This window comes from Neodiprion lecontei, chromosome 5 (genome assembly GCF_021901455.1).
Source record: "Neodiprion lecontei isolate iyNeoLeco1 chromosome 5, iyNeoLeco1.1, whole genome shotgun sequence".
Lineage (NCBI taxonomy): Eukaryota > Metazoa > Arthropoda > Insecta > Hymenoptera > Diprionidae > Neodiprion > Neodiprion lecontei.
This window is the reverse complement of record NC_060264.1, coordinates 30,078,708-30,106,600: the sequence shown is the minus strand read 5'-3', so window position 1 is coordinate 30,106,600 and position 27,893 is coordinate 30,078,708. Positions and strand designations below refer to the sequence as shown.

Sequence of the window (27,893 nt, the reverse complement as noted above, 5' to 3'; positions counted from 1 at the left end):
GTTGTGCAATTTTAATTATTCCGTTTTCTGTTAGTAAGTAATAATGGGCATCATTAGAATCTAGAGAATAATTCTGATTGGCGATTAATTTCAAAACCGTTATACTTTGAACAAATTTTATCGGGATATAATATAACATTGTGCAGTTCGGCCAGTTTGAATTCCGTTGAACGGTAAAATTTGGTTTTTACTCAACAATAACACGTATTTAAAACACCGTCAAGATTACAAGCTAGTGCTGTGCGATTGATCGATTAATCGGCAGCTTCCATTAATCGAGGTTTTCAATTGATCGTTTTTCCAAGTTCCCGATTAATCGATGGTTTTGATTCATATACCGATGGACCTGCAGAATTATTACGAGGCAACTTCGGCTGATCGCGTAATCGCAGAAACGATTAATCGAAGCTGTCGATTATTCAACTAATTGGAAAAACGATTAATCGAAGCTACCGAATAATCGATTAATCACTGTTACAAACTCAAGTGTATTTTCTCAGTTCGAAAACGCCAGCTGCGAAATAAGTTTGAACATCGAAGGAAGCAGAAACGTTGTTGGATATTCAAGAAACGTGTTCGGCAAGACCAGATGCGCGTCACGCGCACATGTAATAATCGCTTGGGGAGGTTAGACGAGACGAGACACGGAGGTTGGTGGGTGGTCGGCTGGTTATGTAGCATAATAGAGAGAGAGATGTGAGATTAGCCGAGTGGTTGGTTGGTTGGTTGGTTGGTTGGAAGGAGTTGGTGAGGAGGGAGGTATACAGTATATAGGTAATTGAATAATGAACTTGTTATTTCTTATAGACATGTGAAACTTACAACGTCGATAATTTGCATAAGGGTAAGACCGAAGCTCAACTGAAGTGGCTCGGACTCGTTGCCGACAGGCCGCTCCAGCACGTTGTAAGAGTCCAGGAGGTCGTTTAGCAGCTGCTTCTCGTGATAACCGCCACTTACCAGCCCTGACCAATTATTATTACAGTCACATCGATTATGCAATTAGCCGGCTCCTTCTCTAACAGAACCGCGATTTCGATCATTCCACAATCCTCCCTGCAGTTTCTCGCCTCAAACTATGTGTCTGTTTATATTATTTCTATCCCTGATACTCCCGCACTAGCTTTCCTGTAGCCCTTCGCTAATCACACTCGTCTTCGAATCAATTGTGTATCATGCCGTCGAAATTTCCACTATTACGCATCGCGCTTACCAGCCGTCGGTAATCGGTTGATCGATAAACTGATTAATTAACCGACTAATCAACGAATAATTATGCGCGCGGAGAATGGTCGACTTTGTGTAACGGCCATATCGTGGAATGTTAACCGGCACGAAATATGCGGATATGTAACGCGTGCGTAGCTATATGCGAGAATGTAAATCTACGAATAAAGGAGACCCGACTCCCGAGTTCACCTCTGAAATTGATATACCTACCTCCGTATTATAATAACAGAGAGAAAGATATTACACGTATATAGGTACTGTTACCGTATGTACCGTATGATATGAAACAATGCTCTGTGCCCGAAGCGATTCTCCGCATGCGCGTATGTGTGCGAGTTACACAACCTGCAGGATAAATCCTGCGCGAAAATCCTGACAGTGTGCCAGTACCGGCTGAATTACAGAACTCCGAGAACCACATCTTACTGATACATGAATAACGTCGGTTGAGAAAACGGGAAGAAACAAAGCTGTTTTACATGTTACAGAATTCCGATCGAATGAAAAAATGGGAATAAAATAATAGCACCGATAAAAGGAACCTTTTTCTCTGTCCTAATTTCGTTGGCGAAAATTAATTAGAAACATGTGACGAACGTCGAAATTCAGGGAGATATTCATTTCCATACATTATAATTGCGTATCGGGTTATTTGCGGGAAACGTTCCATAGGGAATTAAAAATAGCTTAAATCCGCCTGCGTTTAGGCAATGCGGAGTGCATCTTTGCACGGAAATCCGCCTGCATTTCGGCAACTAATAGTACGTTTCACCGTTCAGCATTTGTTTCACTGTTCGCGATTGGCTGACAACCGACATTCTCTCTGCAATCGTGAACCGCGAGACAAAACATGTTGATCGGTAAAATGTACTATCAGTTGCCGAAATGCAGGCGGATTAACCTCCAACTTAAATTGGTAATTGAACATTTCCGCGAAATAACTGTGTAAGTATAATGTAAGATACGTAAAATGTACCGACGTCTGTGAACTAGATTCGATTCACCCCTTTTTCCCCAGCAGTTTTTCCTTTTCTTATTCGAGGTTAGGCAGTTGGTGGCTCGAAAAGCTACGCGACATCTGCCCGACTGAATATTAAGGGTGTGGGATCTCACTCCTGCCGGTTCTTTTTTCGAAAACGATGAAAATTCGGGGATCTTATACGCGGCAGACGCCGGTTGGGAACAAATGAACCGCACGCGCCTTTCGTTCTTCACTGTTCTCACGTGTACAATCCAATATATATGTACATGTATTTGCACCCACGCCGCGCATAATACAGATGGATCATATACGTGATCGGAATCGATTCTCGAAAAAAATCGTCAAACTTCACACCTGCACGGGGGATTTTTTCCCGTCGAGCAAAAGTTGATCCCATCTTTTTTCACTGTGTACAGACACCGACCTCGTCGTCGGTAGACTGGATCGGTAATATCTAATATGCGATACACGATACTATTGAAGCCCAGAACTCGAGTCTCGGGGTCTCCACCTTTCTCAAATGCCTCGAGGTATCAGTGTCAAGTCGTGCTTGCAACAAAGCTGCCTTATCGCGGCAAATATGTCACCGATTTTATGTTTCCCTCCGCCCTCTTACATTTTGTTTCAATAATCGCTAACTTGCGGTGTGGACACACCTTTCAACTTTCATGATTCCCGTCAAAGGAAATTTTTAAGCAATGCTAAAACGGACTATGCCATTTTACGACACGTATTTCCGACGATATGCCTAAGTAAATTTGAAAAATTGTATTAATTTCGACTTTGAACCCTTAGTTAGCGCCTTTTTCTTTACCCTCGTATGTAGAAATTGGAATGATCTGAATTTTTTTGGATCCCAGAACAGGAGTGTAAAAAATGTCAGAACAAACTGTTTCAAGTTCTACCTACCGACGCTCGTCATTTGTTTCATTTATTGAATTGTGCAATTGAACACCAAACTTTAGAACGTGGTTTTCACTGAAATTTTCGTGCCAACTTTCTACTCGCCAAGACAAATAATGCGGTTCCTAAATGTGGAATTTACGTTTTCTCTGCCCACGTTTTTGACTAAAACGATCGTTATTTCAACCCCCTGATTGCGAGTGTGATTGAATATGTGCGGCAAGCTTTTGACGCTACCGCGTATCACGATGGCGGCAAAATATCCGTATCATCGTATTCAATAAATAATTTTATCCACCTAGCGTGTGTAAATAATTATATCTTTACACCATGGGCGTAACTATTTTCGAATAAAAAATAAATATATATGCTCAATAAATAATACATATTATATTTATGATAGATCATGCCTGAGGTATAAAATATACCTGAGAATATATGTGTATATATATATATATGTTCGAGTATCAGTAAGAATTTAGACAAGACCAAAAAAAAAAAAAAAACGGACAAAAAAAAATAGAATATTGTTACGACAGGGAAAAAAGACCGAACGACATTGTATATCAACGATATACCTATTATTATATAATAAGTATTGTTTCGAGCATATTGATATACCTATATTAATATATATATATGTATGGGTGGTATTATAGGTATAATAATAATAATATGTATAGGTATATAACAACTGATTAATTGAGCTATGCCTTGCATTTACACGTGTGATATTCGGTATTTATAGTTATATTTTAAATCATGGCGTTTTTAAATTGGTGGGCACAAGTGTGTTTTATATATATTTATACATGTATATGTATATATATAAATATATCTATATATGTACGTATATGATATTCGAGTGTATATGTATATATATAAATATATACACACACACACACTGCAGGCGCGATGACGATCGTTCAAAGGCGACGGCGATTCGACATGCGACAGCGTTTATAGTCGAGTGAAAATTTCACGTATTTACAATAAACGCAAGCCAGATAACGGCGAGGTGAAATTTCCTGTCAAGGTATTTCGGAAGGAGAACGAATAAATAAAAACTGCACGTCGCTGCAGGGAAATTCGTATAACACCGAATACGAATAATAATGAAAGACGATGAGGTTTAAGATAACAGATTCGGTGAACGCTGTTGCACGCCTGTCATATGCAGGATGATTTAATGAGGTTGATTTCAGCAAGTGCGAATCGAAAATCGTTCGAAAAACACAGAATCCATTTTTTACGTTTATTTCAACACACTGACCTCTTGTGTTTCCAAAGAATAACTGTTACAAATTGAATTATTCGTTATGCAAGCGTTGAATTTTCAAGCCTTCAGGATATTCATTTCGACATTGTTTTTGCAAGAAATTTCAAGAATAAATGAATTCCCACATTTGTCACTCAAGGAAATCATCATAAGTTTCTGTACTGAAAGCTGTATCGTCGAAGCGTAGTAATCAGAGACGAAAATTCTTACTCTCAAAATCATCTCCCACAAGAATACGTCAAAACTCTGGCCAAAGCAGAAATGGATAAATTTTTCTAGATCAAACGAATCTCGACTCATTATTTACCGTGATAAACTCGTTTCCCATTTTCTCCTAAATAAGTTTCCTCGACTGGATTCAACGCTTTGAAAAGATTTTCGAAACGGCGAACGGGTGACGAAACAGAATTAATTCAAAAACGAAAACAATGATCAAACAATGAAGGAAAAAAAGAAACAGAAAAACATCGTTTCATATAATAATGATGAAGATAATATACATGTATATAATGTATTATTATATAATATATGTATATAAATATGATTCGATACGTATATATATATATATATATATATATATATATGTAGCTATGTGTATCACATGAACATGTTTCAATGAATTCGACGAATGATCAACGTATATATATATATATAATAATAATGAAATGATTGTATCGTGAAAGCTCGTCGTTGTGATAAGCTTACACGTTCTTATTAAACGCTTGGCATCGTGATAATATAATGTTGTATATGTATATATAGGTATACATATACACATGTATATGCATATATATATTCTTTGTTTTTTGGTTACTATTGACTTACCCGTTGCAGCCAGGGCGACGGCAGCCATGAAGATGCAGCATCTCATTTTGCGCGTATATTTTCAGCTGTATTTTTCTTGCCTTCGTCGTCGTCGTCGTCGTCAGCTAGTCGTATAATAGAGTAATATTATTTATTACTGTTTTGTTCTCGTTGTTTCTCTTCCATTTATCAATATTATTAATACTGTTATTATTGTTGTGTCATTGTTATTGTTGTTGTTGTTGTTATTATTATTATTATTATTATTATTATTATTATTATTATTATCATCAATATTATTGTTATTACTACTGTTGTTGATGATGTTTCCGGAGTTTAAATCCTTCTTTATATCAAAACGACGATAATTGTTATTGTTATTACAGTTATTATTGTTATTATTATTCACGTGGGGATATAACAATTACGTCGGAATAAATTCAATTGCTATACACGTTTACGAAATTTGCTCTAACCGACGATACGTGTATACGTGTACATGTATATAAATACAACGGTATATATATATATATATATATAAATCTACATATGTATATATATATATATATATCGTTAGAACGTGTATACAAACACACGCAGTTAGATCGCACGCATATGTCAATAAACGAAACACGATTGTCGGCGTAATGCTAAAAAAAATAATGCTGCAAAGGTGAGGTGAAGATGAAATAATGGTAGGATAAAAGGATGAATCAGAAAAGGCGGAGATGCGGGATAAATAGCGGCAGCAAGACGACAGCGGTAATGTTAATTTTTGCTATTGCTGCTGCCGCCAGGTGCCGAGAGCACCTTGATGCTTTCGTCGTCTCTTTTGGGAAAAAGAGAGAAAGAGAGAAAGAGAGAGATGGATAGGGAAATGTAGAGAGGAATGGAGAGTACGGGGATAAAGTGTAACGACGACAACCGAATCGAGAACTCGTCCTGGTCGCGGATTCACCACAAGATCAGAGGGGCTTATTAAAAAGGTCGCCGATTAAACTCTCCCCGCAGATCGGATAGAAACGGTGAGTAAGAGAGAGAGAGAGAGAGAGAGAGAGCGAGAGAGAGAGAGAGAGAGAGAGAGATAGTGAGAGATACCGCGTGTGCGTGCGTGCGTGCGTTTATTGTGTGAGTGTGTGTATTCCTATTAAAACAGGTAATCCATGAAGGAACGAGGGCCAGTTACGATGCAGCTGACGTCTGGCAGGCTAATCGCATGACCAGGAACATGTGCAGACTGCAGTCGAAAGCTCGCGCGTGCAGCCCGTCGTACCCTCTGTTCTCCGTTAATACCGTGAGGACCGGGCGCAGGTCCGTGATCCCCGCGTCTCCTTCTTCCGGTGCTGAGGTGAATTTTGTCGAACCCGCAAGTGATCATTGTGTAACATTTCCCCGACGATATTGCAGCGTTTTTTTTTTTTCCCTTCCGTCTCGATCCCGAACACCGGTTGTCCTTCTTCTTGGCCGCCTCGAATACGATCCGAGTAGTCTCGTCGGTTCCGACGACAACGATCGAGGTATTCAAGGCTCTTAGAGCGATGCGCGTGTTGCTTAAATCCTCGGGGATTTATCGGTTATAGCCGGCGGCTCGGACTGCCGCACCATCACCAGGTGACCGGATGTTATGCTGTACGGGCGGTGCGCCCCGGCTTCGATGGCTGAGGGATGACGATCGGTATTCGGGGTTGGACTGGCGCCCTGGTCGGCGACCAACGCTGGACTGATTTTAACCGACTGCGGACGATGTTCCTTCTCCTCGAGAGAGCGAGGGAGAGGAAGAGGGACGAGAGAGAGAGAGATAGAGGACCGGCACCCTGCAAGCCTCCACCTCCTCCTCACCCTCGACGTCGGGTGTGTGGAGGGGTTGGAAACCCGCCGGCTCTCTCCGCGAGAGGGAGAATCGTTACCAACGAACCTGTCTCCGGATCAATACCAACCCTCGGCGCATGTCTACCGTATCTCTCCTCACTGTATTCCCGCTATTCCTTCCTCATACTTCAACAGACTCCTCATCGCGCTTCTATATCAGCCGGACTTGCGAGATACCTGCCCTCTTCTATACTCCTTACCCATACCCGGACCGCACTACGCAGATACACGCCAGCTTCGACGTAGTGTAGTCATCCTGAACACGCAACAAACCCATCGCGTCACACCACGCGACTCTCTCATATTTCCACCCTTAAACGGGCCTCTACTCTATCGCTAGTATTTTCATTGAATTTATACAGTGTATCTCTCTCTCCCTCTCTATCTATCTATATACCCATCCATCTATCTATCGATCCATCTATCGATCTATTTATCTATCTATCCATCCATCCATCTACCTATCTATCTATCTATCTGTCTATCTATCTATCTATCTATCTATCTATCTATCTATCTATCTCTCTCTCGCTTCAACCACATTGCATTCCTGCCTGCGGCGGGTCTACTGACATGTTTTTTTTCTCATCCCCTCCTTCCTTGTTCCCTTTTATACACCCACAGGACCTGTTAACGGGCACGAGTATCGCGGTATCGTAACAGACACCCGATAGGATCACGATAAAAAAATATATGTATTACCCACTTTTACCTCAATGACAATTGTTTTCACTCTGCGGTTTACCGACTTCACTCGCTTCATTCTTACATTCTATCGTACCTTCGGTAATTGAACTTATTTTTAATGACTAAAAATTGTCACAAACGTACCAAAATTTATATACACCGTGTTTGTGTGCTTGTATCTTTAGGTATAATTATTCGTTTTCATGACCAACGAGATTCTTGCAGGCCTTTTAATGGTATTTTTTGCTGATCGATGGATGATGGAGAGAAGAGCAGGGATGAAGAAAAAGCAGTAAAAAGAACAATTACACTTTTACGAGAAGTTTAAAATTCTACCTGTGAAATAAACATTGAATGCCATAGCTGCAGGAGTTAGTGAATGGAGATGGGCTTGGCCGTCCGAAACTCATATAGTTACTCGTAATGCAAAGTAGAACACCGACAATTTAATGTGTGCATTGTACGAAACGAATCGAGAAACGAGGAAGCCAATTGGAATATTAGAAAAGTAGGGCAGGAAAGGCAAAAACGGACATAATTCTGCTTCCTCCGCGGTTATCGATGTTTCACCATGTTTTTTCAGTACCTTTTACATCCGTGTTTGCAATAAGGAATTTGAAACAAGAATCGTGCAAGGCCCCAGAGGCCTTAAGGACACGTCAGAAAAGCGTGAACGCGGTTGATTATTGGAGCATAAATGAGACGGGGAGGGGTAAAAATAAGACGAAAGAATGCGAATGAGATACTAGAAAACGAGAATTCAGCGAGGATTTTAATGTAAAACGAGACAAAAATACTAGCTCGATGGTGAATAATTATAAAAAGTAATAGCAGGATCTGGTCATCATTGGATGGCAACATTTCGGAAACGGGAAAGAGAGAATTAGATCAAGTGCGGTTCGAATCTTCACTGAGAAAAAGTAACGGCAGCCATAAGCCCATGTCGTGATCGTCGTGAAGAAACGGCAAAGTCGTAAACGCGCCGACCGGAACCCGACGTCAAAGCAAGAAGCTCGAAACGTCAGGGGTGGTGATAAGTCTCGGTGTCGATTTCCGATTAGCTGGCGTAACCACAGGGCAATATCGAAATATGAACTTGATGATGATTCCGGGATCGTTCGAAGATAATTAAATTCCACAACCCTGGATTTTATGCGATCAAAAGAAAGCGAAAACATGGCAATGTACAGGCTTAATGTTAATTGGGTCTGCACAGATATGACAAAAATAAAAGTGAAAAGAATTGCGGCAGAGATTTTATGCTCATTTGAGTTCCTGTCGTTGTGGCTGAAAAGTTTACAACTGATGCGTGTCTCGAAAAAATTTATATTAAAGCTTCAGCGATACATGCCCAAAATATTCGCCAAGTTACCGTGAAGTAACGTGAAAGTGGATTCGAGAAGAAATAAGAAACATAGGGAGTACGGGGAGAATGAATAAATTCTTGTATGTCTAGATGGTTGAAGAGATTATGAATAATGAATCTGTTCTCTACCGCCAACCCGAATGAATGAAACACAGAATCAAAAAATTTCTGTTGCACTGTCTACAATACGGAGCTAATAAGTGCACGGACATTTTGAATAACTATTAGAATGCTAGAGTAGAGCTAGCAAAATATCAACGTGCAAATTTGCCGGGTTCCTCAACGGAAAACAAATATCCATATAATTAACAAGCTTTCACAGGTCTAATACTTCGAAAACGTTACGTTTCCTCTTTACACGAATTCAATACAATTTCAAAGACGTGTGACTAATTCGTACCGCGACGCGTTCTTAGTCTCTGGAACATTTGGCTCATTGTCAGCCTCAATATTTCTGAAGGATTCATTAAACATTGGATGCACTGCAATTTAAAACGTTAAATTTGATATCTAAAATCTGACAAAATTAGCCCGATACTGAATGATCCTTGACTATCCTTGATGCGCGATAGTGAGAAGCTAGGAAGACTTGGGAGGCCTTCGTGGTGCGCCTGAGCATAGGCAACTTGTGCTACGCGTGTGAAACGCACGGTTGCCTAAGGTTAGGTAGCGACTTTGTTCGTGTGCAGACAATTTGCACCACAATATTAAAGCAGTTGTTATCTATATGCAGGCGGCTGATCAGTGCATATGCAACTTACGTTACGTTCACGGAACGGTAGTTAACAGAAAATCGGAATCACCTGTACAAAATAATCCGTATGCCTGAGTAATTCGCTTTCAAATTATTACTCATTGGGAATTTACGCGCAAAATTAGCAAATAATTCTCATATAGTCTGATCAACGATGATACTTAATCGCTTGCAGATATTCCCTCGGTAATTTGTATTGCTTTTTTCCGACCGAGTCCCAAACTTATGATAAAATGATACCGACATGTCGATTAAAAAAAATCCCTACCTCCACGGGAAACGTTACAGTCAGTGATTATTTGTGTCTATTAAGAGATCTATTAATCTCACTAGTAATTGGCTCTGTAATTTTAAGATTTTCAATCCCAGTAGAAAATAACTCGACGTACGAGACGCGATCCTCTTCGTGTTAATAGCGTTCGTACGATTGTTTATAAAGATGGCGGCCCCTCGATCGTCAAATGTTTACACCGTGACGTCACAGATCCCCCGAAAAATTCGTCAATATGTCGTTTACAGGAATGCCGTCTCAAAAGTAATTAAATTTTATAATGAACGTGTAAATTTGTCGATAAATCTTGAATTCGGGCACAATCTGACGTATATTGGTTAACACATGTTGATCATGAGATGTCAGAAACGCGACGAGAATTTAATTTTCTCCGGTACTATTCCGATTCAGCCATAACTAAATATTCAACAAAAATATTCAGTTGAGCTGAATATAGTCGGCGAACGAACCAATTTTTGAAATGAGTTATTCCGATGGTTCGCTCCATGGGTTCGATTAGTTGTTAGCTTTTAAAACAATAGCGGTATTACAGGACCCTACTACCGTCATCACAGCATGGGTAGTTACCAGATATTTCCACAGATGACGGCGCGTAACAAAAAAATCGTTGCCGAAGAGCCACTTCCGGTGCGCCTCGGATGTCCTCTGAATTCCACCTTGGACAAAAAAAAAAAAAAAACAATCAGACCGTTTCTGAAAATGGTTTCTACCCAGAAGAATGCCCCTCGTCACAATATTAATGACCAATTCATCATCATTAAAAGCATGTAGCGATTCGCACCTGGATCTACAACCTTCATTATCAACGCAGTCGTTATGTCTACAAGCTTTTTAAAAAGTAAATCACGTAATTTGCAATCATTTAACCAATTGTCACGTCACTTTGAAATATCTTTGTCACGCGTCAAGTATAGCTTAAACCACTATCAATTTCATCTTGTCATCCTCTTTTAGCATTTCGCATATTTTTTCGTCGGAATACGCTTTATATTTTTCATTTTCTTTTTCCCTGCACTTACAATGCTTGTCACAACACCATTGCACAACGTGTCCGTCAATTTTGACACTTGCAGAATATAAGGTGCTGCAAAAAATTGGCGAAGGATCATTTTCCGAAGTATTAAAATGTCAGGACCGAGAAACAGGAAGCCTATACGCTGCCAAGCGGTTAAAAAAAATCTATCAAAGGTATATTCCTATCTTTGTATTCCAGTTATTCAACGGGTTATAAATGTTTCTTCTTACACGTAATTTTTAAATTATCTACAGCATGAGCGAGATTTTGGAGAGTCCAGAGGTGATAGCGATGAGGAAGATCAGTCGTCATCCCAACATTCTTTACATGGTCGAATCGCACTAGTAAGCGGTGACAATAGCAGCAATTAGGGCAATAGGTGGAATAATTTTCATTTTTCTTTGCTCCGCAGCGATCCACTTCCTGGAAAAGTCACTCTGATCTTCGAACTGATGGATATGAGCTTGTACGATTTAATGAAGGCAAGAAAAGGGTAACGTGCAAATACATAAATCGATAGAATAACTACGGTGATAAGATATCCTTGTTACCGTGCATTGCATGCCCTGCGATTCAAATTCGTGGTTCTATTCCATCATTAATCGGTATACACGTGTTACCACAGACGTGCCTTGACTGAAGATAGGGTTAAAATCTACTTGTACCAGTTACTGAAAGGTCTTGAACACTTGCACAAGCATGGCATCTTCCATAGAGACATTAAACCGGAGAATATATTATTAAAGGTAATCATTTCCCATAGGAATACTATACTACTGTTATTACTTTTAACAATTGTGTTGTTTGGTTACCCAAACAATTTTAAACTGGTTCAAACATTGGAACGAATTGCTTACAACATAATTATACTATCTGAGCTGTACGTTTTTTGCTTCGTTTTACAAGTAATTTTACAGCTAAAAATCGATGATTATTCATGCTGATCAACCGGAGTGTATAAAACACATCACCTGTTATACCTGTATTACAGAATCATAAGTGATGGGTTACTGTTGATATGATCGTAAATGGACAATGGTGACAATTTATCAATCAAAAATGGTGACAATTAATCTATGGTTGATTTTTCACGTGCAGGGGGACGTAGTTAAATTGGCAGATCTTGGATCAATAAGAGGCATTTATAGCAGGCCACCTTACACCGAGTACATCTCAACCCGCTGGTATCGTTCTCCGGAATGTTTACTAACAACTGGTTTTTATGGACCAAAAATGGACGTCTGGGCTACCGGCTGCGTATTCTACGAACTTCTCACGTATTATATTATCCTTATCGTCTATTCGAATATTTGCGACAGAGTTAGGATAGTAAATTTACAGTGGAATACGTACGTAGATTTTGCGATTTGTACCGTTATTGGTACGCTTTTCGATCCCTGTTTCAGGCTCAAGCCGCTCTTTCCCGGATCCAACGAGGTTGATCAGATTACTAAAATTCACTCTATACTAGGCACACCGCATGCAAGATTAGTAGCTAAATTTCGCAGACAGTAAGTCAAGTTGAATATTACTTTTACCTACACCAACATCCTAATTATTCTTATTTTATTTGACTTTATCCTTTGCAACGTTCACTGAAAATTGGCCGAGACTTTTCAGTACGTGCTTACGGCATGATTAATATGTTGTTATAAATTTTATACCCCTTAAGCAGTAAGTCAAGAAACTGTGAATACTTCTTTCCTACTAAAGGGGGATCAGGCGTTGCTAATTTATTGCCGCAAGTCACTGACGCTGGTAGAGATATTCTGAAACTTATGCTTGTCTACGATCCTGAGAATAGAAGCAACGTCAAACGATTAATGGAACATCGCTATTTCAATGATCTAAGGCAATACTCGATTCTTGAAAAATTTACGAACAGATTTATTTCAACTTTTCACATATGTTACCCACGAGGAGATTTATACTTTCAGGATTTCAGTATCGAAAGTATATTTCGTATAATAGATAAAAATAGTGAATAATCCTAAGGTTTAATAAATTCGCAGGGAGAACGAATCGCCAAGGATGACAAACTTAATAACACCGTCCAACTCATCGCATGAACAATCCAATTGCCAATGGCGAAACCCGGTTTTGTTAAGTTATATAACGTCAGAACGCCGGCGAAAGCAAAAAGTAAAACATCCCATTTCAGACGGTAGATCATGTCAGTCAGCATTTAATAATTTCCAGCCACCTATATCCTCTCATCAATCGAAACTGGTCCAAATGGCTGACCCCGTAGCAAATTTGAACATCTGCGGGCTCAAAGTGCCCAGAGTTGTCGCATCCAGTCCAAATTACGCGAGACGTACGAGCAACCAGTCGTCGAACAAATCTACTGCAACGAAAATCTCAAAGTCCGACAAAAGTAACGTCGTCGTTGTCGAAGAGACTAAAAAAAAATTGACCAGGGCTTGGGGAACAGCTAATATTTGCCATCGGAAGAGGCAACGTATCGTTAAGATTGGCGAAAGAGCTTCGAAGGTAAAATTCGCATTGCGTTTAATTCGTAAAAAATTATAATAACAGTTCGGTTCTCTTGGACATGACAAATTCATGCATGCATTGATACCTTGATGTACTTATGCTTATTTTACCTGTACTATATTCACAGGGCAGTGCTTCCGATACGTCTGATATTTCGGGTCCTAAGCTCCCAAGTATTAGGAATAGCAGCAAAATGATAATATCCAGAGAGAGTAGCACCAGTCCAGTAGAATTGAGGAATGCTCCCATTAAACGAGGCCCGTCAACGCTAGGAACCCACTACAACTCTCGCGCAGAGAGGAGTTTCGATCAAAGCTATGAGCAGAAACATCACGTTGAGCAGAAGGATGATTATAGAACGAACAGGTATAAGACAAGCATGTATGTCGTTAATTTTCCCTCTAATTTGACTGTAAAAATTGAGTTTGCGGGTACTGTAATGCAATTAAATTTAGAGTGATCGGCAATATCTTTTCTTTCAGCTTCTTGCCGATGATAATTACGCAAAAGCCGGAGATGCTCGTCCATCGAGGATCTGGCGGTGCTTCTGGGATGGCGCAAATTTGCGATTCTAACATACTGTGCGGTAATCGTCGCCAGAAAACAAGACTCGCAACAATCACTGAGCGGGCTACGCCCGCAGATTTTACGACCGGAAAAATGACGCCGTTTATTAAATCTCCCATTGCCAAAAGTCCAGCTAAGAAAATTCCTAAACACGAATCAAAATCGCTCAGTCCAACTCCGAGCAGTGTCATTCCTTCTAAGAAAATACGACCAAGCCCGAAAAAATTATATGAAAAGCGCAACAAATTTGGAAACATTAAATAATACTTGCCGTATACGTATACAATCGGTAAGTATCTAGAGATTGCGATTTTTAAGTATTTTAGACCAGAGCGAATTCAGCTTGAGTAAAGACAATTCTAAACACTGCTCTAAAATGAATTCTTTGTGATTCAAAATTTTCAAAAATTCCCAGTTGATTGATCGTTCGCATGATTACAGTGGATTTAATCTGTATTCGGAATTTTTCAGTGATACATAAACTTTATAAGGGCAATACAAAATGCATAAGTTATAGCAATTCAGTTATCAATAATGGTTTCGAAAGAGAAGAAAAATAATTGAAATTAACGAGTTGCATGTATCGCAACGAACAATCATCGTGACATTAAAGACGATATTTTGATTATCAAACGAGTTTATATTTATTGATTCGTTCCGCAAAAACAAGATGAGATAATCATGTTCATTATTATTTGACAACCAAGGAAATAAAAAAAGCGTTTTCGTAATTCAACTGCCTACACCTAATTTGAGCGTACAAAACTAGCGCGATACGAGACTTTCCAAATGATATCGAGCACTCGTCGAAGGTATTTGGGCGACCAAGGGCGTGGATATAATTTTATTGCCTCCTAAAAAACATTGCATCGAATGCGTTTAAGGGGATGCTACAGTTGATTTCGATGTAGACGTATATATATATTAGAATATCTAATTCCACGAATCTCTAACGCTAAAAAGTGGTTAACAGACCAATTTCACGTGCAAGTCTAAAGAAAAACATTTCGCTTTTACGCAAAAATAAAAGAAAAACGCTATGAAAACTACGAATTTATTAACGCGATTTCATATATTCCATGCCATTTCTTTAATTTTTGCGTCAAATGAAAATATATTGAAATGTTTTTGTTCAGAATTATATGTAGAATTGAGCAGTTATGCCCTCTTTCGAGTTTGAGATACCTGTGCGGACTTGAGACATTTGAAGATACGTATGTCAACATCTTAATCTATTATAGCATCCCCTTAACCTTCAGCGAAGAAATTCGCAGTAGTATATTCTGTATTTGATGCTTCTTCAATTCTCGATTCTAGTTCATGTCTAATCGGGCACCGGCGCCAGATTCACTCGTGAGAAACAAAAGACGAGCGTTGTTTCCCAGAATGCTTCGCAGAGACTGTTCTCTCGAAAGCGTTAATCGAATAATACTGCCGGTATTTCGATCAGTGTATTCGCGTTTTCCGAGCAGTTATGTTCGTATCGAATTCGTCGCTCCTACGGTGTGTAAAGTGCGAGTTCGCTTTCAACGTAACTTTTTTACAAACATATAGTGCAGTGAAAAGAATCGCAATAAATGAATTAATCCTTCAACACCGCGAGACGTGAGTGGACATTCTACATGCGATAGGTAAGATGCATGTTTTTGTTTTGCAGATACGCCCGTCGCATTGTGAAGTTATTTCAATGAAAATAATCATTTGAATAGAAATGAAACTAGTAATTAGGTTGATCGGCATGTTATCATTTGACTATATTCGTGTCTAACCGGGACCGGCGCTAAATTCACTCGTAAGAAACAAAAGATGAGCGTTGTTTCCCAGAATGCTTCGCAGAGACTGTTCTCTCGAAAGCGTTAATCGAATAATACTGCCGGTATTTCGATCAGTGTATTCGCGTTTTCCGAGCAGTTATGTTCGTATCGAATTCGTCGCTCCTACGGTGTGTAAAGTGCGAGTTCGCTTTCAACTTAACTTTTTTACAAACATATAGTGCAGTGAAAAGAATCGCAATAAATGAATTAATCCTTCAACACCGCGAGACGTGAGTGGACATTCTACATGCGATAGGTAAGATGCATGTTTTTGTTTTGCAGGTACGCCCGTCGCATTGTGAAGTTATTCCAATGAAAATAATCATTTGAATAGAAATGAAACTAGTAATTAGGTTGATCGGCATGTTATCATTTGACTATATTCGTGTCTAACCGGGGACCGGCGCTAAATTCACTCGTAAGAAACAAAAGACAAACTTTGTTTCCCAGAATGCTTCGCAAAGACTGTTCTCCCGAAAGCGTTAATCGAATAATACTGCCGGTGTTCCGATCAGTGTAATCGCGTTTTCCGAGCAGTTATGTTCGTGTCGAATTCATCGCTCCTACGGTGTGTAAAGTGCAGGTGTGCAAGTGATAGTTACTTTTGAGAGTTCGATTTCAACGTGACTTATTTACAAGTATATAGTGCAGTGAAAAGGATCACAATGAATGAATTTATCCTTCAACACAGCGAGACGTGAGCTGACATTCTACGTGCGATAGGTAAGTCTGACATGCATGTTTTTGTTTTGTATGTACGCCCGTCGCGTCGCATTGTGAAATTATTACAATGAAAATAATCATTTGAATAGAAATACAACTAGTAATTAGGTTGATCGGCATGTTATCATTTGACTATATCTCCCGATCACGGCAACAGATTTCAAAGTTGATGAACTTGTTGAACGTTGCATCTATCAGATGGTACAGACTACGCGTATAAACATGAATTTCAATGAGGTTGTAGTTTGTAACTTCGTAATTTCACAATTTTATGATTGCTTAACCGTAAAATTCAGTAAGCCGTAACAAATTAAAATACATCTCATATTTCAAAAACGTGAACCTTCAAAGTCATTGTAAAGTTGCAAATTAGTGATCTTTTCTCTTCACAGTTTCGTGCATTTCAAGCGTCAGTGTCACATAATACGCATTAATTTGAACCCCTCCGTGGTGAACCGTGATGTTTACCACTTTTTCTTTTGCCGTATTGTGTGAAATAATTTATGGACGGCTCCCGTGCGTGAATCCTTGTATGTAAGCGAAAAGTTATAATAAAAATGGACGAATATTTGTATTTTCAACAATGCGATACTGGGTACTTTTTCATCAAATTCTTACAAGTTTATAATCGCGGATTTTGAGCATAAACTCGATACCCTCTGATACTGAATACATCGATTAGCACGGTATGACTTTTTTCGTACGACACATACTTTCAATGTTTAATTCGTGACGAAATTGCTAGACGGGGGTAGGTATAATGCAAAAAGGACAGGCTACAAAGTACGGTTTTTTGTTTATTTTTTCTCTTCTTTTCGTCAAGTCGATACAAACCAAGGTATACATTTGTGGAAATTTAAATATAAGAATTTAAAAGAATAATTACACACAATTATTGTGTACAAAGTAAAAACCAAAAATATAATATATCATTAATGCATAACTAGTTATAATGTTGAACTTATTATAAAAGTATACCACGGAAATAATACTAACAATGATAATAATAATGATAATGGTAATAACAACACAACAACAATAATAATTGTAATATTATTGACGCTAAAAAACAATAATTATATTTGTCAATTCAATACATTTACAGTGTCGCATATTTGTTTGTATGTTTATTACCATTGAAGCTGAAGCTAGACGCTATAGTTAGTAGTGTTAACGTTTAATAAAATAAGGCAGTGTAGGCCAACAATGAAGATTTTGTCTGATCTCACAGCAATCTTTTAAAAGAAGTTCAACACAGTTAGCACATAACTTCAGCTTCAACTATACGTAATAGTTATACTATAAACTGATTTAAAATATACAGTATAAAAGTATCATCAGCTTTTACACACCAGTTATTTTGTCACATTCACTTTCTTCTTTTTAGTGTTTTTTTCTCCAACAATTTGATATATGTATATATATATAATCCATATTAAATATACATATATCAAAATACACACATATATATATATATATATATATATATAAAAGTGTTTCCATTTCAGACATTATTTTGCGAGGCAATTTTCGATTCTTAACATCATTACTATTGTATCCATTTATTGCTAATCAATTAGTCTTCAAGGGAAAAAAAAAAAAAATTAAAATTTTTTTTGGCGATTTGTACATTCTTGCATACCTTTCGAAAAATGTATTGAATTACCTAGAAATTCTTCCATTGGATATTCAAGATCATTCAGTGTCGTTTTTCTTCAAATTCTGCATAATTCTTGTTTGGTCGATTTGTCAACGCGTCAATTGTTGTATAGTGCAATAACACAATTTATTTACGTATATCTCTCTGATTGAGATGTGTGCGTAAGTACTCAGCCCATCGTGATATTCCGTCTGTGAATGACTACCTTTAGACATCCGGGATTCTCCTCCATAAACCTTATAGAAAAAGTGAAAGAAAGAAATCGTGATATCAAATTGGAAATTTCCCAGTTTGTAAATCATTTTTGTAATAATACACGTAGGATTTTTCTCACCTAATATTTTTAGATGCGAGCTTTTTAGAAACTGCAGGTTTAATCCTGCTTAATCCTTTAGTACTGCGAATCCCTCTTCCGGTAATTATATACAAATTCATCGATTTTTTATTACCCTCACTGAGCTTTGATAATTGATGTTCTAAAAATACATCCAGTGCGTGCAAAGCCTCAGCCACGTACAGGTAATGCAAATCTAATGTGTTTTCAGTATTCATCATGTAGTCCTGAGCTGTTACAAAAGCACTTGCCGCCGTCCAATTGGCATATTCCATTTTTTTCGAGTGCAATTTTGCCTGGGGATAACCAAAATCTATAGTTACAATAAAAGTGATAAATAGAAACAATCTTACCATTTGAGAATAATACCCGGCAACTTCTCGATTGCCTTTTCTGAACGCTTCCGTAGCTTTGTTGAAATTCTCGTTGCGGAGGGAAAGTTGTCGCTGAGCCTCCTTACGCGATTCTTGAGCTTCTTGCATCGCAGCCTCATATGTGAGCGTTGCAAAGTTTGAATTATCCGGTTTGCTTGAATGCGAATTGATAGTGCCAGTAGCGGATCCTTGTGAATTTTTCTAAAAACAAATATTTATCAACAATTCTTGATGACCAAAATTTTTTCGTTTATTCTTCAAATTAACTTGTGACAAATAGATAAATTGTGAAACATTTCTTTGCCAATGAGTAAAACCAAAATAGTATGTTATATATTTTTGAGAGCTTTAAGTAAGAAAAAAAAAAGTTGTACCTCTACTTCGTTTGTCTCGATGGATTCTTTTCTCACTCTGTCTATGAGGCTTCTTTGCTTTTTAAGCGTATGATTGCGGTTCGAAAGTAGCCCTGTACTTGCTTCCAGGACCTCGACAGTTTCTTTGTAATCGCCATTATGAGCATTTAAGATTTCGTCAAGGGTTTCGGGATCATGGTCAGTGAACATTTCGTGGAGCATTTGTCTAGTCAATCGTGACGCCATGTCGTTAGGTGTTTCGAGTTTGACTTGCTTTTTCTGAAAGGAGAGGTGGTTTTTCATGAGGCTCAAGTTAGTAACGGTAGCACAACGATGCATGTTTGGTAAAAATTGTTTTTTCGCAGCTCTAGGCTTGTGCGGAATTCAATAAGCCGTAATAAAGCACAACATGCTCTTATTTTGAAGACTCAACTCCTTCAAAGTCATTATAAAATTGCAAAGCAATATTTTTATCACAATGATTCGTTGTGTTAACGTTACTAATTTCAATCTTGTGATTTTTAAATTATTTTCCAATCGCAAAAAACAACAGTTAGTGCTTTCTGGTTCGAAAATCAATTATATCACAGATTTTATAATTACCAAATCGTTATTGTATATGGCCAGAGCCATTTCCATGTCCATTATTTGTGACAAATTCGGCACTACAGGCTCCGTCAAAAGACGGGCTTCCTCTTGCTCCAACGATCTCGCGTATTCAGCATCTAAAACCAAGTTGATTCATTTTAGATATTGTTTAAAAAGGGGTGCAATAAAAATAAGACTTCGAATTTTTTTATTAATATTTCACCATTTTATGACGTCTCACAAAATTTTTAAAAATCAGATTCGCTCTCTTTTTGTAATTTCTGGGTAAATTAATGCATCTAATGGTTACTGTACCTTTTTCAATCATTCTGTCGAGATGTTCTTGTTGAGCATTGAGCTGTCGTTCCATACTTTCGATCCAAAGCGCGTGTAACTGCTGTGCCATGGATTTTTTAATTTGAATAACAGGGAAAAGACCATCAGCGAATTGGAATTCAGGGTTTCCAAACTCATTTTCTAACGTTTTGATGAAATCGTGACCTAAATTCAACTCCATCATTTCTTCCGGCTCTATATCATCTTCGGTGAAGTCGTCAGTGCTCTCAGATGTCTCTAGCGATAGGGTTTCCTCAACGCAATCATCAGTCTCTGATATCAACAATGGTAAAGTACCTGGCACGTCCTTAATCTGTGGGTGGGCGTCTTTATTCTCCTCAATTGTGATGTCAGGCTCACCATTTTTCCATCTTTTGACTCGTAATATATGAGGATTATAGCAGGCTTCGTTGATTACCATCTTTTCTTCAATCTGTCTCTTTAGTTCCAATTGTTCTTTCGACACTGTATGTTTATCCTTTTTCTTCCTGGGGCTAAAATTTGGGTGCTGAACTTTAGCATTGCCTTCATTAGACTCTGAGCTACTTGACTGCTGTTTTATTTTGTCCAGTCTTTCCTTGTGTGGCGTAGAATTTTGGCTCTCCGAATCCCCAGCTTCAGAACTACCTGCAGAAGGTGTCGCCTGCCTATCCAGCACGATTTTGGGGGATTCAATTTTAGTGTACTTGGTAACGTCTTCAGGCACTCCGTCCAGAAGAACATCCACCGCCCAATCGAAATCACAATTGCAAAGGTTCTTGTAAATCTCCGTGATATCCTCATGAGGCACGTTTGGAAACATATCTAAAAGCTTCTCCACGTTCATTATTGTTTCAACCTCTGTTTTGAATTCTAGGCTTTCCTCGCCACTCAGAACGTCGACCACAGAAGTCATTGAACTTTTATCCAACATTAGTTTCAACGGGGGTTTCTCCTCAACAACTATAGACGTGCTATTATTTATTGATCTGCTTGTCGCGCTCATAATTCTGTATTCCGATGTACCCCCGACATATAAAACATTGAAGTCATAACTACTCGTGTTTGTAGAAGAATCCGACTTCATCACATTGTCAGATTTTTTCACCGTTTCTCTTACTGGACTAATGTGTTCTACGGGAAATGGGGACTCTTTCCATGTTACTTGGTTCAGATTATCAACAATTTCGACGGTTTTATTCTCACTCTCAGTCTTATCTCCATCTCCACCCAGGTTTTGTTTGGTACTAGCTTTTACTTCATCAAGATTTTCAACTTGTTTCACATCGATTAAATCCTCTGGGTCTGATGCCATCAGCAATTCGCAGCATTCTTCGTAACATTCACAGCATTCTTCTGTTGAGGAATCATCCAAATTATTGTAAGGGTGAATCGAGGATTCAAAATTATTTTCACTTTCTTCTTTACTTTCGAGCAGTGCCGAATTCTCGTTTTTACATTCCAAACTATTTCCTGTAGGAGTACCAGGAGATAGGTCTTCAAATTCATTGTCACTAGTTAATTTTAAATCATGACTTTTGCTTAGAGATTCTCTTTCCGTACTTATAAATTCGCTGACATTATCTTCGGGGACTTTTACAGTTTCTTTCGTAGAAATTTCCGCACTTATGATCAAATTCGAGGGTTCAATTTCACTAGACTTAGATTCGTTGTCATGAGAATCAGTTCCACAGATATATGCGACTTCTTTCTTACAGATCACTTCACTAATTGCCTCGTTCGAGGTTTCGCAATCTGAACCAGTCATCTTTAAATCGGAAATACTTTCCGGAAGCCCTTCGACTTTCTGAGTCTGATCAATATCACTCAGATTTGGTATGATTAACTTATCGATACTTTCTGCAAGACTTTTGTTCTTCTCTTCTTTACTTTGATCTTCGTCATCCTTTTGCTTTAATGCCACAAGTTCTTCCATGTCAGACTCATCAATTGTTTGAGACTTTTCAGCCGTGATTTCTGCATTACTCATTTCATCCTCATTGATTGCAAAAGCGTCGTTTGCATCTATGGATGAATAAGCACAGCTATTTTTAGTCTGATTCTGAATTAGCGATTTTGAATCACTTACAGAACCTGGGTTTTCAGTAGAACCTTTATTTTCAACAGCCAATTTGTTTGTTAATGTATCCTTAACTACAAGCTTTGAGTTTGCATCATTTTCAGTGTTATCAAACATGACAGGCGTTGACAACCGACATATACCTTTATCAGAGTCAGTCGATGGAACAAGAGTGCTATTTAGATTTAAATCAGATAATTTGGAACTCAAATCATCGCCTACTATAGTGGCAGATATTCCAGTTAGCACAAATTCTTGTTCAGTTTTTTGGGAATCGTTTTCATTAGGGGCGATAACGCTGGGTTCTCTGTGAGACATTTCGTTTTCAAAAGCATCTGTTTCCGATAGAGAATTATCGTTAGTTTGATGCTTGTACTTCATCATACTTTCCTCATTTCTTACAGTGTCCTCGACTCGTCTGGTATAACTATTGAAACCCAGCAGGGAATTTTTTATCCCAGTGAATATCGACCCGATCAATCCCTGGCCCTCAGAGCTCGATTCTGGTTCGGTGTCAACAAGTTCTGCATTAAAGTCAGTATCTAAGGAGTTCACTTGGTGTTTAACATCTATTTCCGGCTCCTCGGCGTCCATTTTTTTTATTATGTTTGTGATTGTCACTTCCGGATCTTCGGGAATTGATGTATCATCCCCAAATGTTTCAACTAAGCTTGCAGATTTTCTCCACTCAGCCTCGGCCTCCTCAGTATCAATTTCTGTTATAATAACTCCTGTCGGGTAATCGTTATCTGTCTTGGCTTCCTTTTCAATGTTTGAACCAACGTCTTTCTCAATATCTTCGAATTCTGGTTGCTTCTTTTTCTGTGTTTTACAATGTTCATAATTAGTAGTGCTGTGTATCTGTCTGCCGTTTACAAGTAAAGTGAAATCCCAGCATTGCGAGAGAATATTTTCTGTATTCTCTTGATTACATTCATCTACAGCATTTTTTCTCGCTGTTTCATATTCTATCGTAGTAACACTCCCCTTTCTCTCCGATCCAATAGCTCCCAGGCTCTGATGCTGAAGGTTACTCGAAGTTTTTCTTGAGTTAAAATCATCGGTCTTTGAAGGTGAGTCATCGCTTTGCATCGTTTCTGACAGAGAATTACCCTTGTCTTTACTAACCGAAGGCGAGGAATTATTGCTTAAAGGAACTTCACATTCACGGTCATTCATGACATTTTTGCTGAGTAAGTCAAGCACTTTGTTGTTACCGGTAGGGCTATTGCTATCTTCTCGCTGGTCAGGGACATTGTCTTCATCCATTTCATCACTAGAATCCGTTTCTATGCAATAATCGACGAGAGACTTATTGAGAGTATCATTTTCAGACATTAGAGCATTTGACACAATATTCTCCAAGGTATCCTTGCTGTTTTGTGGCCCACGAGAATTAGCAGAGGGTTTCATGTTCTTATCATTGTCGCTGAGTAGGTGATCCAATTGATCCGTGTTTGGCATGGTGAACACGTCATCGCTGTTGTAGGCTTGAGCTCTTTTTCGCCTCCTATTTCTTTTCGTAGATTTTTGATTCTCGTTTTTCTGCTGTTCCTGGCTGTTGCTCATCGAACTCAAGGGTGGAAACTTTCTATATTGTGGGGGAATATTATCTGGCGAATAACGAAGGGAAAATTGTTCTATAAGCTTTGGTCCCGTGATGTTTCTTTCATATTTTTCTATCATGTGTCTTATAGCATCCTTCAACACCCCGTGAGTATTTCTTTTAGCCAATTCGTTCACGTTATTAGCCCACGGTGTATTTGGCTCGAGAACTTCGATAATGTATCCATTTTGAACCCCCATTACAACGTACGGTTGCATTTCCCACGACTGAGTATTTGTGTTGCTGATAATAACTGGACTGACGCCATCTCTCATTGCCTTGAAAGCTCTTTTTTGCGCATAGCTGTGCGCTTCGGACAATTTCGAACGGACAAACTGATATGTGCCTCTTCCTAACATTACAAAGTAATCATCAGCGCTGAACACGAATTGATTCGGATCCCCACCTACGGAGGACCTGACAATGTTCGTTGCTAGATGTGATTTACCACTTCCAGGTAGCCCCCTTGTAATGATTAAAACTTTGTGGCCTTCAATGATTGAGGATATTATATTTTGCAATGTATTGTCGTAGGTATTGTGTTGCGGAGAGTCAGGCGGAGACGGCGTGTTGCTTACAGATATGTCGGAGCGAGTATTTTTTGGCTGTATTTCAGTAGGGCTAGATATAAATTGACACACATTAGTCGACATGAGGGACGGTATCTGCATAGGATAGTCCATTCTTTCTTCCTCTATGACAACATCTGCATCATCGTCCGAGCTGTTTTCCAATCCAGGAAGACGGTATTGAACTTTCAGTCCACAGAGCGATTCTGTTTCTCCTTTGTACAGGTTCGATTTACCACTTCCCGTTTTATTCTTTATCTCATCATCATAGTTTGAGCCGAATTGCTCAACTTGCTGCTGATGCTGATCCATTTGTGATTCTTGGAAGTCATCTTCGTAATCCGTTGACTTATACTCTGCGGAAGTAAAGTGCATCGATGTGTAGGGAAATCCTTTTACGTTTGGCTCTCCAGATTGCGATTTTGAACCCCCCTTAGTGTTCAAGTTCTTTGTATCTTTTGATTTTGGGCTTTGGGCAGAGCCGGGATGATCAGGGTTAAAATTCTGATGTTGCTGGTGCTGCTGAAGTGCAGACGACTGTTGATTTTGTGTCTTATTATTTTTCGGTATGGTTCCTTTGTTGCCGATTTTATCTGGCAAATCGCGTGAGAATTGAAGTTTGCTTCCGAACAGATTATCAAATTGATTGTTAGTTTCTTTGGTTTTCTTTTGACCTATGTTACTCGTATTACCCCAGAGTTGATTCATCGTAGAATTTATTTGAGCAGACGGGGATTCGCTTTCGATGTCGCTGCAATAGTAAACTTTGGAAAAATCAGCTTTTCCAGTTGTCTGATTTCCAGATGACCAGGCTTGGCCAAACTGTTGGAGTTTTAGAGGCGGTACTTTCATACTCTCCTGAGAATAGCTGAGATTAGACACGTTCTCGTTAACCGTGGAAACAAACCCTTTATTTGCCAAATCTTTCTTGAGCAGTTCGAACTTCCGAAATTCTTCCTGTTGACGCAGTAATTCTTTATCATTCAAGTTAAGGAAGCCAGTAGTAATATCGTTCTGAATGTTTGATTTATGCATCGTTTTATCCGGATCATCATTTCTCATCCTTTTCTCGCTGTTGGAACTCATTCCCATTGAATTTGACATTGGACGACTGCTTTGTTCGCTAACGTTTTGACTGCCACGATTGGAAGGAACTTCAGCGTTTTCTGACAGCATGATCAGCGCGTTGATTGATGGTTGTACTGTCGAAAAGTAAAAATGAACCAGAATCAGTAATGTTCAGAATTATAATTATATTAAAATAGGAGTGTTAGGAATTTTGTAATATTTCATGCAATTAATATTTTCATTCAAAACTTACGTTTCCATTTACAATTCAGGACAACAGACAATATTACATCTTGCTCCAAGATACTGCCAAACATTTCTTTCACTTGATCAAGTACCTGCTGCTTCTGTTCTTTGACAATTTTTTTACCATCGTTAGACCATCTCGGCTGCGGTGGAACCGAGGGTGTCCGTTGATTATTCGACGCCATTATTATTGCCCTCTGCAATGTATCGTCAGTTGTTAGTCATTATTATTTTATTAAACGTAATTAAAATAACCGATCAAGTTGTAGGCGAAAATGAAAATTATATACATATTGTTTTGAAATAGGTATTAAAAAATTGTAGACTTTTTTAGCATAAATCCATGAAAAGCGAGTATGAGAAAATAAAGACACTGATTTGTTTTTGAAGTGTCAAACCTGTTATTGCCTATTATTTTTCAGCGATGTTCAATGCCAAAATAACAATAACGATAACGATGCTACAAATTGGTGATCTATTGCAGTATCGTTAAATAACGAAAAATTCTTCAATTCTTTTGACTCTCATCGATATTCTTTCTGTTGCTCTTATTTTTGCCATGGGTTATAAGAAGAGTACATCTCGTGTTACACCGTAATTTTAACACGTCTCTTTGCTTGATCGCACGACATTATGAACCTTGATTACTGCATCTGAAATATAAACATTAAAATTAAGATAATTAAAACGATATTGTACAACAATAATGAAGATAAAAAATTTATGGTTTTATCAAAAACATAAACTGTCATTCTTAATTGCGGAAAGGGAAATACATTTTATGATTGTTGTAATTGTGGTTGAAAGGCACGAAGCAGGAAATATTTGCGCAACAACTACAATTGATAACGACACGTCATGATGCGTAAGCATCCATGCTATTTTCAATTTGGTACAGCGATTTTGAAAATTATCTCACAACAGGCAATGTTGTAATTATTTTACATTACAGATAATATTGTCAGAAATTAAGATGTGAAAATATTGAGAAAATAGCTGTTGCGTGGATAATTTATTACTCTGCCAATGAAATTTCTGCTATCACCGCTCATGTTATTTTTATTACATGACTTGAATGGATTGAATATTGAATTTTGTAATACTTTTATAATTTCTACACTTTGGGAACGCGAAAAAGATAAAGAGAAGATTATCTATTATTGATAAACGCGATCAGAACTCGTCTATGACGAAAATAAATCTCCTGGTACTTAGGCGTCGATGGTTTTTCCAATTTAACGATGACGGTGGGTTCATTGGTCAGACATAACTAATAATGGCATAACTTTCAACTGCATAGTTTTGTCAGAGTGCGGTGAACGACGTTGTTGGCACGCCAAGTTTGTTGCGCATCCACAACTACGATGCACATATCGGTTATTGTTTGGGTTTGGCGTACCGCCACATGTGATACACGTACATAAATATGGCCATGAAAATTATTTTGACGAATGCTCGTCGAATATTTGAGGTGTGACGAAGACATGACGCGTAACCGCGAGTTATATTATACATGGTTAGGCACTTACGAAATATCGGTAATAACCGTATTATTCAACTGTCAAAAATTCACCCCAGTTTTTTGGGGTTTACAGATAAACAGATGATCACTTATTGACGAGCTTGAATTCGCAACTATACGGAACGATATTTTGTGGAGCGTTCAACACACAATGAACACTGGCGATAACAAATTCATGTATATATCCCCGGGCCCCTGAGTGTATATATAGCTGTCCAAACTCACCAACACCACGTAAGAATAGCGTGTGTTGACTATCCCTCACTTTGGCCACATTGCTGTCGTTACAAACGACCTGAAGGTGGCTGGTGAAAAATATTATTCGGTGCGTTCCGAAACTAGGTGGCAGCGCTAAAAACTCCCTAGGACAGAGGCAGAGCAAGTGACGAACTTGCCA

The 27,893-nt window shown here is 38.5% G+C and overlaps 4 protein-coding genes across 8 annotated transcripts in view; 2 read left to right on the top strand and 2 right to left on the bottom strand.

Annotated features, from left to right (window-relative positions):
* Positions 1 to 6,906, bottom strand: part of LOC107221270 (acetylcholine receptor subunit alpha-type acr-16) — a 42,241-nt gene extending 35,335 nt beyond the window's left edge. Inside the window, exons 1-2 of one of the 3 annotated variants that reach the window (XM_015660198.2) lie at positions 5,220 to 6,906; positions 823 to 965 (exon numbers count right to left, since the gene is read on the bottom strand). In XM_015660198.2, coding sequence (XP_015515684.1) covers positions 823 to 965; positions 5,220 to 5,265 — 189 coding nt within the window. In that variant the 5' untranslated portion in view covers positions 5,266 to 6,906. The remainder of the gene's footprint in view (positions 1 to 822; positions 966 to 5,219) is intronic. The other 2 variants (XM_046740026.1, XM_046740025.1) reach the window with 2 other exon arrangements.
* Positions 6,907 to 11,436: 4,530 nt separating this feature from the next.
* LOC107221261 (glycogen synthase kinase-3-like) lies at positions 11,437 to 14,508 on the top strand. The gene is made up of 8 exons (XM_046739410.1): positions 11,437 to 11,525; positions 11,594 to 11,674; positions 11,807 to 11,927; positions 12,280 to 12,458; positions 12,588 to 12,692; positions 13,194 to 13,674; positions 13,805 to 14,043; positions 14,160 to 14,508. Exons 1-8 carry the CDS (start codon positions 11,437 to 11,439, stop codon positions 14,506 to 14,508), a joined length of 1,644 nt encoding a protein of 547 aa, XP_046595366.1.
* A 2,028-nt stretch (positions 14,509 to 16,536) lies between these two features.
* Positions 16,537 to 27,893, top strand: part of LOC124294734 — a 147,981-nt gene continuing 136,624 nt past the window's right edge. The window contains exon 1 of the transcript XR_006904670.1: positions 16,537 to 16,781. The gene's annotated coding sequence lies outside the window, so the exon portion shown is untranslated. The remainder of the gene's footprint in view (positions 16,782 to 27,893) is intronic.
* LOC107221266 lies at positions 17,566 to 27,809 on the bottom strand. Of its 3 annotated transcripts, none has more exons than XM_046741513.1 (9): positions 27,722 to 27,809; positions 26,373 to 26,627; positions 25,982 to 26,171; positions 20,406 to 25,862; positions 20,106 to 20,227; positions 19,524 to 19,781; positions 19,129 to 19,350; positions 18,776 to 19,071; positions 17,566 to 18,677 (listed from the first exon to the last, which is right to left on the bottom strand). In XM_046741513.1, the coding sequence occupies exons 3-9, from the start codon at positions 26,157 to 26,159 to the stop codon at positions 18,611 to 18,613; spliced, it is 6,600 nt and encodes a 2,199-aa protein (XP_046597469.1). In that variant the 5' UTR covers positions 26,160 to 26,171; positions 26,373 to 26,627; positions 27,722 to 27,809; the 3' UTR covers positions 17,566 to 18,610. The 3 variants fall into 3 exon arrangements, with proteins under 3 accessions (XP_046597469.1, XP_046597467.1, XP_046597468.1); XM_046741511.1 differs by lacking the exon at positions 27,722 to 27,809 and adding an exon at positions 27,504 to 27,705; XM_046741512.1 differs by lacking the exon at positions 27,722 to 27,809 and adding an exon at positions 27,186 to 27,341.

Bases quoted from the DNA above. Each gene is read 5' to 3' on its own strand.
- LOC107221261 (XM_046739410.1), top strand. From the start codon at position 11,437: ATGAGCGAGATTTTGGAGAGTCCAGAGGTGATAGCGATGAGGAAGATC. The intron at 11,928-12,279 runs GTAATCATTTCC...TTTCACGTGCAG, and splicing joins CGGAGAATATATTATTAAAG to GGGGACGTAGTTAAATTGGC. The intron at 12,693-13,193 runs GTAAGTCAAGTT...ATAAATTCGCAG, and splicing joins GTAGCTAAATTTCGCAGACA to GGAGAACGAATCGCCAAGGA.
- LOC107221266 (XM_046741513.1), bottom strand. From the start codon at position 26,159: ATGGCGTCGAATAATCAACGGACACCCTCGGTTCCACCGCAGCCGAGA. The intron at 20,228-20,405 runs GTACAGTAACCA...ACTTGGTTTTAG, and splicing joins CGACAGAATGATTGAAAAAG to ATGCTGAATACGCGAGATCG. The intron at 19,782-20,105 runs GTAATTATAAAA...CTCTCCTTTCAG, and splicing joins CCATATACAATAACGATTTG to AAAAAGCAAGTCAAACTCGA.